Raw genomic sequence first — 21178 nt, 5'->3', positions numbered from 1 at the left:
TAAATTATCTGCTTGCATGATTTGCATCAATATAACAAAAATTATGTACACCCAGTGGATTACACTCTCCTCTGCACAGGATAAACATGTATGGTCCACCTTCATGTAACCTTCACGTAAGAGGAGGTATAATACACCAAGTGAATAATTTCACCAATATAACCGAAATTATACAAGAGTAAAAAAAAACTCATTTCATGGGATATTTAGTCACATCCCAAGAGTATTTACAGCTGTTAAAGATAGGCATCTTGCAATCTCAAAACTTTAAAACTTTAAGAAAACCACCACTTAAAATATAAATATCGAGTAGAATAAAGAAAAATACAACAGCATTAGGAGGATAAAACTGAAGTAACCTAGTCTTGATGTTTCTTCTAAAAACATCTTTAATTAAAAACAACTCTCCCCGTCATAAAAGCAAAATCGAGCTCTGGTAAATTAAACATGATACCTCAGTTCCTTGACCTACCCCCTCTTCCACGGCCACGCCCACGCCCACGCCCACCACCTCTTCCACCATGACCACCACCTCTGTGACCATGACCTTTACCACCACCTAAGGCCTTGTTGACATCGAATTTTAACTTCATCTCTTCTGGCAAGGGAAGTATATGATCTACACACTTCCTGAAGCTAAAATCATCCACAGACTCATCATCCCTTATGAGGAAGAAGCACCTACTTTTCCACATAGGATGGTACCGCACCTGAAAAGCACTAACCCCTCCCCCAATCTTTTTATCTGGCTCTGGATGACCCTTCTTAATCAAGTCCATCAGCACCATCTGCTCATACTGCAACACAAAATGTGTAAAGACATGAATTTTACAGAAATCAACTCTTGAGTAAATGCACTATACAATTCAGGCCTGGCAATTAATCCTGCTACAGATTAAACTTTATGAACATAAACCAAGGGACTTGAGGTGGCAGTTATTAGTGAATTGTATGGTTAGCATTTAAGAATAAATTTTCTTTCTTTTGAAGCAAAAACTATAACACTTATCACACACCCACAGAGAGAAAGATGGCAGGCAGGCTGGGGAGTGTGAGCAATTCAATCTTTAGCTTTTCGTTCCTAAAGCTTGTAAGTTAAGAGGCCAGATTGTATAGGCTGGTTACAACCAGAAAGCCCCAATTACACAAGCAAAGAACTCACTAAACAGAAAAGGCAACATTCCAGATTCCGCATGAAAAGCAAGATGTCATAAGTACTACTACAACTTTGAAATACCTTTTTGTAGATACAATTTTCAGAAGAGCCAGATAATCCCCAAACAAAAATTTGTCAAGAGGATAAAAATAAATTATACAAAAGAGATTAAATATATTGACTAAAAGCAATAAAGGAGAATAACAGAACAACTGGTTGAGGGATACCAAGCACGTGTTCTACAGCATAGACAGTAAACTCTCAATAGGTGATGAGACTTCTACGTAAAAGGCAAAAGATGCTTCATCAATTGAGGTCCTGAAATTTCATAATTCTAAAGAGACCATGCAAGGCATTTATAGAATCTTGTATAACTATGCAGTCAACGCCAAACTGACAATCATTACAAAGGACACAAAAAACAAGAGTAAACAAAATCCACAGACCATGGTATGATATTTCCACAAGTCAGAGGTGCAGCTCAAGCCCTTTATATCTTTGTTGATATCATGAAAACATAATCCAAATCCATTAATTATTTACATAAATAGAAATATTTTTCCTCAACAAATATAACATGCATCTCTAATTAAAATAATAATAAGGAAAAAATAAAGTTGAGGCCAATGCGCAAAAGGCATCTTTATATAACCTTAGAAAATTTTATGGACCAAAGTAGGATAGGCATATTTTTTCCTCCTTTAAAGCTAACATCACAAATAAGGAACCAACAGAGTTAAGTTGTATCCCTATGTGAGGATCCCACCTTTGGATGCCAATTCCTACATGCCCCAAGTAATCTTAACTCCCTAATAATCATATTGACAATATAAGTCATAGAACCACAATTTTTTTTATTGGTAATGCTTTTAAAAGTGGAAGAGATTCCATTTGAGCTAGTGCTCATTAACAAGTCCTTTATTATCAAAAAAAAAGGACCACTTTTAATATTTCTAGGGAAATAGAAGAAAATTTTAATTTTCACCCAGCTGGCAATTACCATAGTACATGGAAGAATCCCATCTCTAAAGACAGAAATCTGTGATTCCAGCTATGATTTTAAGGACTGCCTTTCTCTTCACTCCTATGCTTGGCCCTAATCTAATTCAGTGCCCAAAATTCCACATCATTAGACTCGTACCACATCAAATAGAAACTTCCATAGTTTCTCTTTGGAACAAACAACAGTCAACAGCTAACCCTACTTCAAAACACACAAAAAATACACACCTAGATGATTAGTTTACCAGGACTTTAAACGTCTACAACTACAACCAGAATATAATAAATTCAGAATCGCTCATCTATTGAACGTCCAAATTTACTTCCACAATAACAAATGCATGAGTAGGTTATGGAAACAGTAATGGGCACATCACCATGCCTGAATTGATGAACTAATCATTCAATCATTCAAAATACCCAACAACCATGTGAAAGAATAAAAGGTAAAAACCCATCAAGAAATCAATTGAGAACTAAAAAGAACCCCAAAACCAATACACAGTAATTCTTTTCAAACATATTTTCTGATTCTACAATAACCAATTACCAACATTAAAAAAAAAAAAAAAAAAAAAAAAAAATTACTCCTGTGTATAAAAACAACTTTGTAGTATAACAGAGTACTTCATTACTCTTTCTCTATTACTCCTCTGCTGAGGGACAGGGTAATTGGTGAGTTAAGCAAACACAAAATATTAATCAAAACTATCAAAAGCTTGAACTTTGACGAAAAGATTAAAAAGAAAAGAGTAACCCAACCCCTGTTTGCTTGCCAAGAAAACCAAATAAAACAACAAAAGAGTTGCAAATTTCAAATCTTTTTAAGCAAACCAAACCCACAAAAACCACCGCATGGTAAAGCCCAAAAACATTAATTTCCTTTTCTTGGCTTTCACTCCAATTTATCAGCAACCAAACAGCAAACAAAACAAAACAAATCAAATCAAATTCTTTTACAATCCAAAATTTATCAAGAAAAGTGGAAACTTTCAATTCAATTCAGTTTTTTTCCTGATCATCCCAAAAGAACCCACAACAGAATTAAAATCAAAACAACAAAAGAACCAACTTTCTCATCAACCAAACACAAATTTAAACAAAAATTAAAAAGGGTTTAATTACCTTGTTAACGTTGAGGTTAGGAGGCCAGAAATGGAGAAACTTGTAGAAATAATCAAACATCTCGACCGAAGACCCGAAATCCTTCGGACCCAAGCTCGCCCGACCCGAGTTCTCCTCCTCCTCTTCTTTTTCTTGTTCTTCTCCTCCAACTCCAGCTACCTTTTCCAATCGCTCTTCTTCCAAGGACTTTTCCTCCTCCTCTACCTTCTGCTTCTTATTCAAAACGACACCGTCACCATTGTCGTTGTCTTGGTTTTGGGGCTCTTCTTTTTCTCCTTCTTCTTCTTCTCCTTCCTCTCTGGTTCGCTTGGTCGACAACGAAGAATCGACCGCCTCGTCGTTGTTGTTGTTTTTGTTCTCATTGTCGACCTTGGGATGATCGGAGGATGTGTCCAGGTCCATGTCCTGGGCGGTAGGGTTTGCTTCGACGATTTCTGCTACGCTCTCTTCCGCCATAAACCCTAGAAGAATTGATTCTCTCTCTCTCTCTCTCACTAAACTCTCTCTTACTTGTTACTATAATTTGAGTGTGGTGTGGGTTTAGCCTTTTTATATATGCCCAAACCCGGTTTTCACATTCATTCTCGGAGTTTTTGTGTCTCATGGTTAATTAATTAACAAATAAATTAAAATTACTTTTATTTTCTTTTTCTATTTTTTGGGAGTTTTATAATAAATAAATAAAAATTGATTACACGAACTTCTAAACAAAAGGTCTTAGACTTCATAAGTTAGGAGTGGATTCAAATTAAACTTTACAGTTTAAAATAAGTTTTTAAATCATAAATTTATTGTACTTAATGGGTTAATATAAAAATGAAAAATAAAATGATTAGGTACTATTTTGAGTGAAATAATGCCAATAGCTATACTGAAAAAACAATATGACATTGGTTTTTTTTTTTTTAGTTATGAAAATAACAACATTTTAATCACAATTCTATCATGCTCAAATGAAAAGTTATTAATGTATATGCCATGCTTCAAAAAGAAATAAATGTTGTTGCATGTTATATATAATTAGGATGAGGGGGGTAATGGGTATACATGTCTTTGCCTTTTTTTTTTTTTTAATTTGAAAAATAAGAGTATCCAAAACTTTTCGAGAATCTGATTATTCACTTGGTCATATATAGCCCCCTCCACCCCACATACACTATGTTATTAAAGGAAATAATCTCTTAGGGTGGCTCCAAAATGTTAGTTAGAGGTTTCAAATAAAAAATTTTATAGATATAATGAGGTTTTAAGAAAAACTAAATATTTAAGTAACGATAGGTAAGTCCTATAAAAAAAAAAGTAATGATAGGTAAGAGAGTAGAATTATGGGATTAAAAGTTTTTATTTTTTACTTTGTACACGAGGTTTATTGATTAATGATATTAAATGTTTGATGCACTAATCATGTTTTTTTTTAACTCCATTTTAATCCTCAATCTTTTTAGCCCATCATAACCTTTCAAACGAGTCATTGTAGTCCTTAATATTTGATGCTTGTTGCTTTGGTTCAAAAGTGAGAGTAAGTTCAACTATACCGTAAGGTAGGGGTGTGCATGGGTCGGGTTGGGTCGGGTTGAGGGAATTTTTTGACCCGACCCACCATGGTGGGTCAAAAAAAATTCGACCCAACCCAACCCATCACATAAGTCCAACCCAACCCAACCCAACCCGCGTGGGTCGGGTTGGGTCGGGTTGAACCCATGGGTTTGACAATTTTTTTAATTATTAAATTGAGTAGAAAAAAAATATAAATATTAATATATTAAAAAAACCTAAAGATTAGTATCAATGTAACTCCTCAAAGACTCAACACTAATGACTAAACAACCATAGTAATTTATTAGAATTTGTGTGAATTAATTGGCTTTTATATAGGATAGGAAGAATTGGTTATTTAAAAAAATTTATTAATTATATAATATATTATATATATATAATTAGTATTAGTAGAAGGAATTGAGGAAATGCAAATTATTAAATATAATATATATATATATATATAAAAGTGCCCTACAATTGATTTTTTTTTAAAATTATTAAATATAAAATATATTTTAAATATATATTAAATATGGGTGGGTCGGGTCGGGTTTGGCGGGTTTGTAATTTTATGACCCAAACCCAACCCGACCCGTCATAATAATTTTTTTGATAACCCAACCCAACCCACCAAGTCTTAAAAACCGACCCAATCCGGTGTGTCGGGTCGGATTTGACGGGTCGGTGGGTTTTCTGCACACCCCTACCGTAAGGTATTAAAAAACACAGGCACCAAGGTTGATCCCATGCCATCAACCATCCTTGGTTTGGGTGCCCCCAAGCTACCACATGGCCCAAATGGAGATGAAACATCAGCGAAAAAAGAAATCCTCATATTCCAATCCATCCAGACCACTCATCATTGAGCTTGGTTTCGTTTTAAATTTTACTCGGGCTTGGGCTTGGGCTTGGGCCAAATCCATCATAACACAGATTTTGTAGGTTCTCTATTCATCAAATTGATTGCCTAGCTGGTGGACCATATCGTCCTAAGACTGTATTGGGTTGACAATCAACTGTTGGTCCATTTATTTGCTGGCCGAAGTTGGCCTTGACTCATCCACTTTGAGCCCAATTGCAATTTAAAAAATATTTTACATAGTACATACCCGTCAAGAGAAGCCGAACCAAGGAAAACTTCTTCATTTTTATTCCTAAAAAAAACAGTCCATTTTTTTTTAAGGACCAAGCTGTAGACTTCGAATTAGAAAATGCTAAAAGAGAATATTCTCTCTTTTTATTTTTATTTCCCCTTTTTATGGTATGTATTTGACTCGAAAGTTGAGACATGAATTTCCAAAAGCATGTTTGCAGTTAGGTATTTCATATTTGTATGCAATAGTAACTAGTTTTTCTTTGATGCTGAAAAAAGAAATCCTCATATTCCAATCCATCCGGACCACTTATCATTGAGCTTGGTTTGGTTTTAAATTTTACTTGGGCTTGGGCTTGGGCCAAGTCCATCATAACGAATATTCTCTCTTTTTATTTTTATTTCCCCTTTTTATGGTATGTATTTGACTCAAAAGTTGAGACATGAATTTCCAAAAGCATTTTTGCAGTTACGTATTTCATATTTGTATGCAATAGTAACTAGTTTTTCTTTGATGTTGAAAAAATATATTACAATTTGGTAAGGGTTGCAATAAATCCTTAGAATTCAAAATATCCCATTTCTTTTGGATGAAAGTTTTCTTTTTCTTTTTTTTGAGAAAATTAACAGTTATTTTTTGTATCATTTAGTGTTTGTTACAATAAATAAATAAACAAATAATAAGTAAACAAGGGGATAAAAAAGGACCAATAGAGTGAAAATGATTTATGAGAGCGGAAATCATTTTTTCAGAACAATACATACTCAACAAACCACTACTCAAAAATTCTTTTAATGAAAACTTCTATCTTCTTATGCCTCTTTTCTTATTGAAACCATTCATTTTTCTACTTTACTTTTTGCAAATAATCCGAATTTGTGATTTTTTTTTTTTTTTTTTAAGTAGAAACTCTTGAGAAGATTAAAAGAATATGAATTGTTTTCCTATTTGAGGTATATATTTCATGAATGAAATTTTTTATTTATATAATTAGAGCATCAGCATCAAAGAATGCTATTCTATTCTATTTTACCATCTCAAAAAGCCATTTTATTACTTATACCATACCATTTTACAATACCTCCTACATCCAAAAACTCTATTTTTATTAAAATATTATTTTTTAATATTTCTTTATTATTTATTTCTAACCGTTTTTTTCAGACTAGGCGTGATTGAATCACATTTTCCTAGGCTTTCCCAATAGTCATTTTTTTTCCTCTCTTTCTCCCTTAATCTCTGGCACTAGTTCAACACACAAAGCCACACACACACACAGAGACCCATGATGCACCGATCAACCTATCCAAACCCCTCACCACACACACGGAGCCACACACACACAAAAACACAAACCATCAACAAAGCCACACACATAAACACAAACCACCAAACCATCAATAGAGCCACACACACCGAGCCACACACAAACCAGTTGGAGCCAACAACAGCCACCAGACTCACCACCCAAGCCACCGATCAGCAAATCCAAGCCACCAATCAGAAACCCACGCTGCCGATTTGAAACCTAGGCCATCGAAAATACCCATAAAATACACCGATCAACCCATAAAATACCCATAAAAACTCCCAGAAAAACCCATGATACACTGAAAATACCCAAAAAAAGGCCCAGAAACGCCCATAGAAATGTCGATTTGACCTATGATACACCGATCAACCCAGAAAATACCCAGAAAAACGTTGAAGCCACTTCGATCGGAGCTTGACCCATGATACACCAATCAACCCAGAAAACGTTGACGCCACATGATTAACCTAGAAAAACGCCTAGATCAACCCAAATCCAAAACCCATAAACCATAACCCACGGCCTACCATGCCGATCCACCACTTGACCCATGATAAACCGATCGGAGCAAACCACACCCACATCGGAACAAACCCATTGGAGCAAACAGCAATCAGAGAGAGGAAAGGGAGAGGGAGAAAGAGAGAGAGACGAGGAGGACAATTGAGGCTTGAGAGAGTGGGAGTCAGAGTAGAATAAAATATGTATATATTTTTTAGAATACTGCTACAGTACAATTCTAAAGTTAGAATTGTACTGTAGCACTATTGCAAAAAAAATTTGCAATAGTGGGCTTTACCATTCTTTGATGCAATCGGTTTTAAGGCTTAAAATGCCAAATTGTACTGTAGCACTAATGCTCTTAAAAACTATATATATATATATATATTAATATTTTTCCGTGAAAACTTTTTTTGAGAATCAGTCTTCCATGAAAACTAAACAATAAAAAAATATGCCTAACTCATTTTTAGGATTGCAACCAAAACTAAGAAAGACCATTCAGATTTCTAAAAAAAAATTGTTATAAGCATAGCACTAAGAACAAGAGACTTTCTGTCATTTTATTTTATTTTTTTTGTCTCCTTATGTTTAAAGTTGACTTTCTTATAAAAAAATTTATGAAACTATGTTCAAGGTTGACTTAGCAAGTTTCTATTTCCCCTCGCTCATGCATGTCCTCAGTGCCAGCTCAAGGCCTAGGCCTAAGGCCCCACAACAAATAAAAAATTTTTCTATTAAAAAAAGGCCCCATCTCCTTTAGTAAAAGACCCAAAATTTTATAAAAATATAATATTTTTTAAATAATTGGTACTTTTTTTTTTAAGAGTGATGCTAAAAATATCACAAATTTTATTATAAATTTAACTAACATATCACCAATTACATAAAAAAGTAATTCAAACACAAATAAATTAAGTTGTTGAAATTCATCAATTACAGTCATAATCACATTTATTGTGAGCATTTTGTAGTATTTTTAGTATTTTTCTTTTTCATTTCTATCAAGGCTTTTAAAATAGGAGACCAATAAAAATTTAACCCAATGAAACCCTAAGATGTTTCAAATAAAATGCTGCAAATGTAATAAATCACCAATGATTACTAATCTCCTACTAAGCCATACACCAAATAATATCCATCTATCTCTTTCTCTTAAAAAGAATATATAAAATTAAAATTTAGATTACAACTGTACTTAACTATGCATAGTCATATATCCAAATTAAAGTAAGTTCCTTTTGATTCAACTATAATATTTAATCTTCTATTTGAAATTAACTTTAGTTTAGCTAGTATTATTCATCAATTTCTGTATTTACATCAAATTAGTCTTAATTTAATTAGTATTATATAATTTTATTTAATTAATATTTACATATAAAAATACCCTATATAAAATTTTTGCCTTAGACCCCAAATTTTGTTGGGCCGACCCTGCATGTCCTTGTCCTTAATATCAAGGATTCATCAATGTGTTTCTCTTGAGTAACCTAGCCAAAAAAAAGCACCTAACTTTACCTTAAAAAAAAAAAAAAAAAAAAAAAAAAAACCTTAACTCTACCTTGAACACACAAGACAAATTATGGAAGATTGAGTCTGCAAAGCCCAATCGCCTTATAGGGGCATTATCGTGCGTACCTTGGTGCAAAGTGCAACTAATGGACTACAATTCATATAGTATTGCGTTATTCACAAGGCTTGTCATTCATTATTTATTTATTTATTTTTTTAACTTAATCTCAAAAAATTATTGGTTCAAAAAGTTACGTTTGTTATAGTATTTGAGTGCAACTACTATTTCTTGGCATATTTAGTGAGAGATGCTGATAGTTAAAATCTTCCATCTCCAATTATAACTATCAAATTATCAGTACAACTAGTTAATAAAGAAGTTAGTAAGCCGTTGATCTTCTAGTCTTTACCAATCACTAGCGCAAATTGCGCAATTTATAGAAGAAAAAAAATGATTATATACAACAAACATATGTGTGCTTCAGATTTACTACCATCTTTATCATAATGAATTTTTATAATGAATTTTTATAATGAAATTTTGCATTGCACTCATTATATATTTTTCAAAAATTCTTTTTATCATGGGGTTTCCGAAAATTAATTTTTACACTTGGCATGGCCATGGTTGGAACTTGGAGGTGATACAACGTGAGCAAAGGACTAGTTTTCAATAATAAAAAGTCAAAAGTAAAGCATGTAAACATCATGATTTTAAAACCCGGACCATTTAATAAACCGGAAGGGAAAGATTCAAGGTTTTGAAATTGGATCAAGGTCGAACTGAGGTTGAACTGTAATAAAGTCATAATTAATTTAATAGTCATTTAAAATATAAATTAATATATTAAATTAATATAAGTAGAAAAATGAACTAAAATAGTCCAAATAAATATAGAAATCTAATTTTCAAATGTCTTTTTTATATTATGAAAGGCAAATAAGAAATATTAAATCTTAAGCAAAAATAAATATATATATATATATTTTTATAAAACTCAATATTGTACTCTTTTAATCTTTTTATGAGAGCTTATGGTGGCGTTTGGGTACTGATGAAAACAGATGCGTTTGTATTTGCGTTTCCCTATTTCTTTTTTTTTTTTTGCGCGTTGAGAAGCGCGTTTCAACTGGAAAGTGGTCTGTTAATGGGTCTCGTGCACTATTCTGAAGACTCATAAACCTCATTATTCAACAATTTTTTCATTAAAAATGAGTCTCATGACATTATTCATGTATTTAAAAATTATTTTGTTATAATATTTTCAATTTTTAGTTTCCAACTTTCAACAAAATAAACAATATCTAAATGGATCCAATATTTAAATTATCTCAAGTTATGCTCAGCGCATTTAACTATCCAATAAATTGTTTTATGCCAAAGCCCATTTGAATATTCAACTATTTATGAAATTTTTTAAAATAAACAGAAGCTAAAGGAGTGGCCGGATAAAGCATTAAAAAATTGGTTAAATAAAGAACAAAGCCCAATAAAATTTTGACAAGAGCGGTTGACAGTTCACACTTCACACTTGACAGCATGTATTTAGTTAAATTTTATAAATAAAAAATAAACAAAAGCTAAAAGAGTTGCCACTGGCCAGACAAACCATTAAAAATTTGATTAAACCCAATAATTTTTTTTTTAAAAAGTGGTTGACAGCTTGTATTAAGTGGGTGACAGAATGCAAGTTGTTTTCAAAGGAAGAAAAACGCAGGAAGGGAGAAAAAACTGCAGAAACAGCAAACGGAAAAAACGCAGAGAAAGAGAAAATGCAGAAACAGCAGTCAGCAAAAACGCAGAGAGAGAGAGAGAGAGAGAGGGCGAGCTGAGAGTTTGTTTAGATACTGTTTATCGTTAAAAATTGAAAACTGAAAATACTATAACAAAATAATTTTTAAATGTGTAAATAGTACTGTGAGATCCATTTTTAATGAAAATTTTGCTAAAAAAAGAGGTTCGTAGGTACCGTAAATAGTACACGGGACTCAGGTTTGGACGCAAACACTAGACACGTTTACTATCCAAACGCACACTGAATGAAATGAATTGTGCGTTTGTGTTTTGATATATGGGTCTCGTGCATTGTTCAAGGGATCACAAGTATTTTTTTTCAACCAAAACAATTTTAAAACTGGATCCCATGGTACTACTATTCACACATTTAAAAATTATTTTACTACAGTATTTTCAGTTTTCAGCAATAAGCGATATCCAAACAAACCCTAAAAACAAATAGTGGTGCGATCTCAATGTCTGAGGTTGAAGCTTCATCAATGGCTGAGCTTATAAGTATCAAAAAAAAAAAAAAAAACTCCAAATCAACTAAACCTGCGAGAACTGTGACAACCGTCCAAGGTTTCCAAACTTGTGAGGATGAACCGCAGTTCGCATGGTTCATTGAATTTTTCATTTATGTCAGTTTTTGAGGTTAAAAAAACCGTTTTGGTGAACGATTTCCGATTAACCCAGTCAGATTGTAAGGTCCAGTCCGAGTTTCACAACCTACTAAACATATCAAAAATCAAGGTGGTATTCAATGTAAACGCACCCAATTCAAAGTACCAATTTTAATGCTTCAAGTTGGTATGCTATAGCTCCTTCTAGGAAATGTTATTTAAGTTAATTTATCCATCTGTTGCTGGTCCACTTTTACCAGCAACCCATCCGAACCTTAAAAGTGACGGAGTGGAATCTTAATTATAAAACTTAAAAAAAATCACTCTATGCTGAAGCAAAACTAATTCATCAAAATATTAATTGAGGTAAAAATGAGAAACAAAACCATGACAAAGTATTTTATTGATATGGAAAGAATCCACAATAAGGAACTTAGCAGATCTCCCCAATTGTAATAAAGATGGTTCTCTTACTCTTCTCTTTTCATTTGCTCATAAACCCCAATTATAGTATCACTCTTTCACCTCTCTCTCTCTCTCTCTCTCTCTCTATGCTTCTTTTATTTTTATTTTTTTATGTCCCCTTGCAGTTTCTTATGAACAGGAGATGGGTAGTGGGTTGTTGTCCCATTAGTGTTCCTCCGCTTGTATTTAGTTGAAATAGTAGGTCTGCTATAGATTGTTTTACCATTTAGAAGGGTCATTTAGGTGGATATGATATTGGTATATGATGATAATTAATGCAGAGGTGACTATTTGCTTCCTTTGTATGTCTCTTCTTCTCCCTACCAAGCCTTTCTTCTCGATTACTTTCCAATTTTCATTCTTTCATATTTCAAAGGTCATGCCCAGAATTCTTCCTTCTTTGATCAACTACCAATATAATTCCTTAGTCGTGGCCTCTGATGTGCTCCCATTTGGGGTTTTCCTATGCTATCATGGTTGGGCCTCTATAGAACGGTCCATGAGGCGGGCCCATTATAGGTGGGCCCTAACTCATTCCCCCACATTTATAAAATAAGTTAGGTTTTGACTTTTGAAGATACATATTTGTCATATAAATATTATTTAAATGCAACTTTTAGTTTTTTTTTTTTTAATTCTTAAACCAATTGTGATTATATTTTTTAAATCCAATTTCGTTAATTACAACTTATAAGCAAGTAATATGACTGCAAGGCCAAATAATAAAGTATTGCATTATGTGATAAAAAAAAAAATGTAAAGTATAAGAACCACCACTAGGATTTGGGCTATTACCAAGTTCAACTAAAACTTTTCAAAAATATATGTTTTGCTTCCTAAATACAGACAACACTTAACACTGTTTGAAAGTTCCTTACTTCTCTAAGACAAGATGGAAAATGGGAGCAAAGAAGCAAGATAATTTTTAAATGATGGGGTTTGTGCTTAGGGAGCAAATTTAATTATTTTGAAAAAAAAGTACTACTTGAAATTAGCCCAAATCTTAGTAAAAGTTTTTGTATTTGACCCTAATCTATCCCATTATTATTTTAAAATTGAATAAAAAATTTTGTATTGTACAATTTTGATCATAGATTTATTGAGATAAAATAATAAAATATTGTATAATTTCACAATGAAACCTGAGTACAACTAAGAAGAAAAAGAGTGGGTTCTAGTCAGTTCAACTGGTAAAGTCTCTGATGGTTGAATAAAGATTTGAAATTCAATCTCCGTCTATACTAAAAAACTGATTAGTGTCTTGATTTGATGACAAAGAGAGCAATCATTAGAAACAGAAGCCATAAGTAAAAACTTTAAAAAAGAAAAGAAAAAAAAGAAAAAGAGGGACCTATTATTTATAGAAGAAATCAGAAGAAATGGAAGATTTGAAAAATTCTTCGGCATGTTGTCATACATTGCAAGTATATTTGATTTACCAGTTCTGGGGGCTACCGCAAGGTAGCTGACTTGAAACTCAAATAAAAAAATATTGAATATACTTGCTATTAGTTTATTTTCCTATATTTTTGTTGCTTACTAAGCACAAACATCCGTTTCAAACATCTCTTAAAACCGTTAGAAAATTCCCTAGTTACTTTTACTTTATCTATTTATGGGTGTTATTTATCTATTGGCTAGTCTAACACTCCATTCCATGTATAATTTATTAAAGAGAAATGTTATATTAACAATATTTTCGTAAAATAAAAAAAAAAACAATATTTTCGTAATAAATTCTAAGTGGAAGGTTGTTATAATATTGACTATTATAAATAATAAAAAAGTAATTTAAGTTGTGTGTTTAAATTAGAATCAATAATAATTTGTTATTGTGAAAGTATTGTAAATGCAATATTCCTCTTAATTAAATATTTTTAAAAAGTGTTAAGTAGTACCTACTTATCCAAACTTAGGTGGGTTTTGTATTTGACCCTTTAAATTAACAAAAAGTTTAGTGCCACCATAATTAACACAACTTTTAGTTTTATCCCAACTCGTCCACGTGATAGGTTATGGGAAATGAAAAAAAAAAAATGGATTCATGTAAATCCACAATATCACCATTCACAACTTGCAGTAGAGACAAGTTGCTGTAAAAGTTGTGAAATTTATTATAATACTAGACTTTTTATTGATTTATTTACTAAAGGTCTATTTGAGACCCGTTTATATTACTGAAACTGAAATTTTTTGGCTGAAAATACTATAAATACAGGTAAAAGTTAGCTAAAATAGTACAGTGACCTGTGAATACTATTAAAAAGTTCAGTGAGACCCATGAATAGTATAAAAAATACACTAAATAGTAAAATAAGTTAACAAAATTAATCATACCAAACTAACACTAATAATAGATTTGACAAATGTGTGAATGTACCATACCTAACATAAGAGCACAGGCCTCAAGTTGGCCTATTACAAAGAGCAATCAATTATCCATAATTTAATATTTTTCAATCCAAAAAAAGAAAAAAAAAATCCATAATTAAACTAAGCTCAAAAAAATACAATTATACAACAACTTCAAGGTAAAGACCACAACCCACTGTATCAAGAAAAAGACCACAACCCACGAAAACGCGTGGCAGATTCTATATGACGTCCGTTACTATCAGTGAAACTCATGATAACAACACAACACACAAAACCGTAATTTGACACCTTTCGCTTTGGACGAACGTTACCGAACCTATAAAAAAAAACAATAACCACACCAGACTCGTATAAATCCGAACCTACAACAAACAACAACCTCAGCTCCGACCTCCTCCTCGTATAAAAACAAAACCCAAAACTCTCTTTCTCTGTCTGTCATTTTGTAATTTTTCAAAGTGAACGGTTGGAGAGAGAGAGAGAGAGACAGAGAGTTTGGACTTTTTCTAAGGAACGCTGAAAATTCAAAGTCTTTTCGAGGAAATAATCAATCTACAGGTACTTTCTCTCAGCTTTGTCCCTTTTTTCCTTTCTTTTCCTTTTTATCAATTTGCATTTGGGTCTGTGTGTGTGTGTGTGTGTGTGTTTGTTTGTGTTGTTGTTGATTTAGCTTTGGGGTTATTGAAAAGATCCTAAATTTGTTGAAGTTTCGTTTGTGATTGGTGGTGATCTTAGGGTTTCGTGTTGAATCGTTCTGGTAATTTGTTGATCCTAATTTTATGTTTTTGTTATTGGGGTTTTGGGGGTTTTGAGGAAAAAGATTGGGGATTTGGTTTGGGGTAATGCAACCCTTTTGTTTGGTTACTGAGAAAACAGAGGAAAAAGTAAATAATTTGGTTGTTAATTGAAATTGGGTTTTACTTGGTGAAATTGTATTTTTCCTGCATTTTCTGATCAGCCAAACAGAGAGCTGAAATGGGTTGTCTTTGTAGGAAATTTGAAGCTATTCATATAGAAATGTTTTATTTATTGGTTTTAGTTTATCATTATGTTTCTGGAAATAGGCTTTTCTCTTTCGTGGGGAAAGGAAAAAGAACAAGAACAAGAACAAAAAAAAGTTGGAATCTTATGATTCCAGACTGCAGCTTTCAATTCAACCTGTTTCAAATTTCAAAATTTTATTTTCACGCTAGCTGAAGAAACTGAGAAAAGTAGAAGGGAAATGGACGTTTTGAATGTGATGCTTTATGTTTCTATATGGAGTAATGAAACCATCATGGAGATATTTTTTTGAGTTTTTTTACTTTTAGCTGTAAACTTATGAATACATTTAATTATTACTCAGCAGAAAAATATATTTGAATAACATCAAATATTACTTATATTTTGGCAAATGACAACCTTGGAGCTTAAATTTATCTGTGGTTATGTTATGCAGTCTTAGGGGCTTTGGTTTGAGTTAGAATGGGTGAGCACCTGGTTTTGTGTGTTGATCGCCTCATTACACCTGAAAGTTTGCAATCACTGCAAGTGGCTGAAGCAGCGCCTGGATCTTCTGGAGAGAGTTCTGGCTCACATCCTGCTGATCCACCCACTTGTTCCATTGATGTTGAGGGGGTTGAGGAACATGGGATGTCTGAAGAAGAACCACTGATTCAGACAGTGGAATGTCGCATTTGCCAAGAGGAGGATAGCATTAAGAATTTGGAGATCCCTTGTGCTTGCAATGGTAGTTTGAAGGTATTTTTTTTTAATACAATGCGTTCCTTTCTGAATTTGAAATCTTTAAAATATTAAAGGGTTCTGTTTCCTCATGCCTCTTGCTTATTTTGGAATTTGAAATTTGTTTTAAAGGGAATATTCCAATTTCCATCAACACTTGGTCATGGTTCCACATGGAGTAGGTTATCACTTAATATTATTTGTTACATAGTATTTCGTTGTTTGCTTTTTGATCATTTATGCTTGAATCAATTCCTTGGGATTTAAGTACTAGCATGGAGTGTGGGTAATTGTTTTTTGTTCATATTCTGAGGAATGTGTTTGTTCATCAATTCCCTTTAGCCAATCCAATTGGTTGGGCACTGGTCTCATGTAATTGAATCAAAAGGTGGGCTATACAATTGGGGTAGCCTTTCCTCTTTGAACGCAAGATCTCTCCCTCATTAGAGAAGGAGAGGTACTACTACTACTAACATTTGGCTACAAGGCCTAGTGATCGCTATTCATATTTTTTCTATACGAAAACACAACCTTTATGCTAATGACATATTGCTCTAATAAAGCTCGATAGTAGTATTGGGCCATGCATTCATCAACCCAAAGTGGTATGTGTCATGCATATATCAGCACAGAGATGGTTACCTTAGATGTAGTTGACATGTTAAAAACTTATTCCCCAAACACGATATTTAAATATGAAGCTCTGTTCCTTTTTTGTTTTGTTTTTGTTCTTGTTTTAATTCCAGTGTTTGATTGTTATCATTTATTATTTGATCACAAAAACTAACAGCCTATCCCCTCCCCTCGCCATTTTATACAGTTTGCTCATAGGAAGTGTGTTCAGCGATGGTGCAATGAGAAGGGAGATATTACTTGTGAGATATGCCATCATGTAAGCCCCTACATTCTTAGTGTCTGGAACTGTTGCTTTCTTCATCTCTGTTCAGTAAAGATTCTAAATGGATGATCTCTCTATGTTGGATTAACAATGTTTTGAGACTTGCACATATTCTTGGAAATAAACAACTTGTTTATTTTCAGAAACTGACCAGGGTGATAGTTTTCTATTTCCCCAGTGATTTGCGAGTCACGAAATACATTGTTGTATCATGAACAGTGATATCTGATGTTTCACAGGTAGTTTGAGAGGACTTGATTCCTTCTGATATATTTTATTTTAGTATTGAAGGGATTTTTTTAAATCTTTTTTTTAAATTTTTTTTATAAATGTGATTTGCAATTAAGCACTGCAAAGTCTTGAATGTTTTAGGTGCATTTTGCACAAATATGGATAAGGGTGGGTACTTTAAATAGCATGGTCTCCTATTTGAGTATAATATTTGTGTGTATTTGCTCGAAATGCTTATGACCATATGCTTTTCGTAATCTAGTTCCATTTATGAGTTGAGAAGTCAAATTAGTTTATCAACTTTCACAGAAAAATTCTATCTTTGCAGCCTTATGAACCTGGTTATACTGCCCCACCTCCTCACTCTGAAGATACTACAATTGATATAAGGCAAGTTTGAACTCTGTCCCCTATGCTTACTACTCTTATTGACGAATTATTTGGTTTGCTTGATGCAGGGATGAACTTAATAGACAACCACACCACACACACATATATATATTATGTGTGTGTGCCTATATACTCATACATTTATATATACTTACTTGTACAGATGGGTAGATATATTCCAACCCCCCCCACCCCCCCCCCCCCCCCCACCCCCCAAAAAAAAAAACCCCCCCACAAAACACACACACACACTCCCTCCTGTCCGCAAATAAATATTCTGTAGTTCTTTTCATTGTGGTCACTATAAATGGACTTGTATCTTACATGTTCATATTCTCTTTTGTTTCATGGATGTGTCTCATAGTGAGGGTTGGACGATTTCTGGTACCCCATTGGATTTGCGTGACCCTCGACTGTTGGCAATGGCAGCAGCAGAAAGACATCTTTTGGAGGCTGAGTATGATGACTACGCTGATACTAATGCCAGTGGAGCTGCATTTTGCCGCTCCGCTGCTCTAATTGTAAGCCATAAAAGCCACTTCTTAAATTGAATCTAAATGTTAAGGTTATATAGGAATCAATGTCTTGGTGACGTCTCTCCTACTTGAGAACTTATCTTGTTGATATATCAGAAGATTAACAAGACTTGACACCTGCATAATTTATGGGGCTTACAAAAATATGTTCCTACTGGTTTGTTTAGTTTTATTCTTTCACTCCTTCAACTTCCCTGCCACCTGTGTTGGTAAAAGTTTCAAACACACATGCCCTCTTGGAGCCTAGGCGCAAAACTCAAAGCACAAGCACGTGCTTGATTGAAGTGAAGCACAATGTTTTCAAATATAATATAATATAACCTTTAACAAAAACATACATAACATATAAATTTTTTTAAAAAAAAATAAAATCAAGAGAGTAATATATTTTGCTTATTAACTAACATAAATAGTGACTTGGACAATGTTTGTAAGTTCAATTTTTACTTGAGTTATTTTATTTTCTTAAAATTTTAATATAGTAAATTTGAAACCAGTTATTAATGGATAATATGATAGCAACCTAGTCATAAAAAGTTTAAACAAAATTTTTTTAATAATTCGCTTGTACTTTATGATCAAGTGAAAGTATATGGTTCAATAAAAATATTTCAAAAAATCTAAGATCAAGAGCACAAGAATAGTTAATTATCCTTATCCACTTATAAAAAAAAAAAAAAAAGAATAGTTAATTATCCTTATCCATGTCTCTTGATATGTGAAAAAAAAATTAGTTGTGTACTACATTATCTTTATTTATGTCCCTTATTTATGTCATTATTCATGTCTCTTGATATGTAAACATTATTGTCATGTTGAATTTTATGAACAGTATTGAATTGTGATTCTCTTTCTAGCTTGGTGGTGATTCCAAGTATCCTTATGTGGTGAAGCCTAAGATTTTAGGCAGATACTACATGGTGAAGCCTAGGATTTGTCCTGTTTTTCTTTTCTTTTTCCTTATTTCTACTTCTCAGTTCTCGCCCCTTGTCCTGCATCAGTTGGTCAACTTGACAGCATTTAGACCTTATTGTACTTTGTCTGATATGGGCTTTCTCATAGGCAACACTTTGTATGCACTTGTTCTCAATTGGAAAAGGAAAATTTATTTTTTGGTTCTCTATGGACCCTTGTCACTTAGAGTAGTATCAATTCAACATTACTATGGTTTAAATATTTTTTTCTTGTTTCTTGTCAGTTAATGGCCCTTCTGCTGTTAAGACATGCCCTATCTCTTACCAATGCTGAAGGGGATGATGATGCTTCCACTTTTTTCTCTGTAAGTAGGATATTGGTGTTTCAATTTCTATGAAAAAATTCACATTGTTACACTGTTTGACTAAATTGTTAATGCTCAACAGCTTTTCTTACTACGGGCTGCTGGTTTTCTTCTCCCATGTTACATTATGGCCTGGGCCATCAGTATATTGCAGCGTCGAAGACAAAGACAGGTTAGCATTCGGTTCTGCTGTCTTGAATATATTTTTCAATTTGTGGCAAATAGTAGCAATGAGGTTGATTATGCAAGGAAATCAATTGGAATTAGGCATGCTTCTCATCCACTGAAAAACTTGTTGGGGTTGTTCTTTGATCAACTTTTTTGATCATTTAAGAGAAGTTTCCCACTTAATATAATTGGACTTAAAAACTGTTGAATTATGGCTGGCTACAATCTTTGGAGGGGAATTTTTGCAGGGAAATGATGTCTATTCAACAAATGGGGTTTTCTTGAATGTAATTTTCTTGCTTCCTTTTCATAATCATAATCTCTCTCTCTCATTTTCAGTGCATTTGCCTCTCAAATAACAGATGTTCACGTCCAAATCCTGTCATTTTTGTATTACATACTTGAGAGTTTCTGGCTTGTTTATTTGTTAATGCTTTAATTTTAAAATTACTGTAAATTACTTTTCTTAATACTATTTTATTAATTTGTTTATACATTTTTATATTGGGTCAGGAAGCTGCAGCACTAGCAGCAACTGAAGTTGCATTTATGCTGCAAGCTGGACAACGTCGGGCCTTGCAGTTCACCATAGCACCAGGACCTGCAGTGACCCCCCATCAGGAACCACTTCAATGATATGTCGTTGATAATTGTGTTAAGATTCTGCATTGGTGAAGCAGAAAACTTGGAATTGGAAATTTGAGCGTGCTGTTTAATTTGCTACTGGCAGAGTGAGAAAATTGGAGGGTTATGTTTTACTTTTCTGTGAAGTTGTATCTTTAATAGGGTCTTCTATGACCCTTTCTCATATTTTTAATTTAAAATTTTTCCTTCTTTGAATCTCCTCCCATTTCTCTCATTATGTTTGTACATATAACTCGGATCTTACTGCAGCAACAGTTATGCTACTTGGGAAAACTTGTCTTATTAGAGCTGTTTCCGCATATTATCATAAATGCAAACAATCCTGGATGCTAGAATTTACGTTGTAAACATGTGAAAACTTCTTGATGAAGTTTTTTTACCAGCAAAGCAGCACTGCATCTATACAATCTATAATAATAGACGTTCTATAATGAATTTTGCACCATGTTAGTGACATCCTTTCCTATCTTTTGTCTTTTACAATTTTCACCTTGTTCAACCTTTCATCTCTTTCAATAGTTGCCTTCTTTTTTTTTTTCTTTTTTTTGATTGGAATTGTTGCCTTCTTAGTTCAACCTTTTATCTCCTTAAACATTTGTCTACTTAAATTTTCCATTTCATTGCATTCCTCTAATGCATTTTTAAATTTTCTTCTTTCTATCTTCTTAAATTCTACTCGTTCACTTTATTAAACCTTTCATCTCCTTCAACCTCTCTTCTATCTTATTTTTTATCAAATAAATTTCACATTACATCCTTTCCACTTGCTCTCTCGCTCATTAAACTTGTCAACAACAAAAGAAAAAAAAGGTCAAGACTATTTC

General features: G+C 33.1%; 2 protein-coding genes across 3 annotated transcripts; one reads left to right on the top strand and one right to left on the bottom strand.

Moving 5' to 3' along the window:
- Positions 1-129: 129 nt before the first annotated feature.
- LOC115966108 (protein EMBRYO DEFECTIVE 514) lies at positions 130-3813 on the bottom strand. Its single transcript, XM_031085448.1, has 2 exons — positions 3284-3813; positions 130-797 (listed from the first exon to the last, which is right to left on the bottom strand). Exons 1-2 carry the CDS (start codon positions 3737-3739, stop codon positions 456-458), a joined length of 798 nt encoding a protein of 265 aa, XP_030941308.1. The 5' UTR covers positions 3740-3813; the 3' UTR covers positions 130-455.
- An 11012-nt stretch (positions 3814-14825) lies between these two features.
- On the top strand, positions 14826-20693 carry LOC115963918. Of its 2 annotated transcripts, none has more exons than XM_031083154.1 (8): positions 14826-15043; positions 15924-16225; positions 17028-17099; positions 17665-17726; positions 18091-18247; positions 19461-19541; positions 19624-19713; positions 20223-20693. In XM_031083154.1, the coding sequence occupies exons 2-8, from the start codon at positions 15950-15952 to the stop codon at positions 20343-20345; spliced, it is 861 nt and encodes a 286-aa protein (XP_030939014.1). In that variant the 5' UTR covers positions 14826-15043; positions 15924-15949; the 3' UTR covers positions 20346-20693. The 2 variants fall into 2 exon arrangements, with proteins under 2 accessions (XP_030939014.1, XP_030939015.1); XM_031083155.1 differs by lacking the exon at positions 14826-15043 and adding an exon at positions 15058-15242.
- Positions 20694-21178: the final 485 nt, after the last annotated feature.

Source organism: Quercus lobata, chromosome 10 (genome assembly GCF_001633185.2).
Source record: "Quercus lobata isolate SW786 chromosome 10, ValleyOak3.0 Primary Assembly, whole genome shotgun sequence".
In the NCBI taxonomy this organism is placed as follows: Eukaryota; Viridiplantae; Streptophyta; class Magnoliopsida; order Fagales; family Fagaceae; genus Quercus; species Quercus lobata.
The sequence above is the reverse complement of the archived record's forward strand: the minus strand, read 5'-3'. Positions and strand labels throughout refer to the sequence as shown.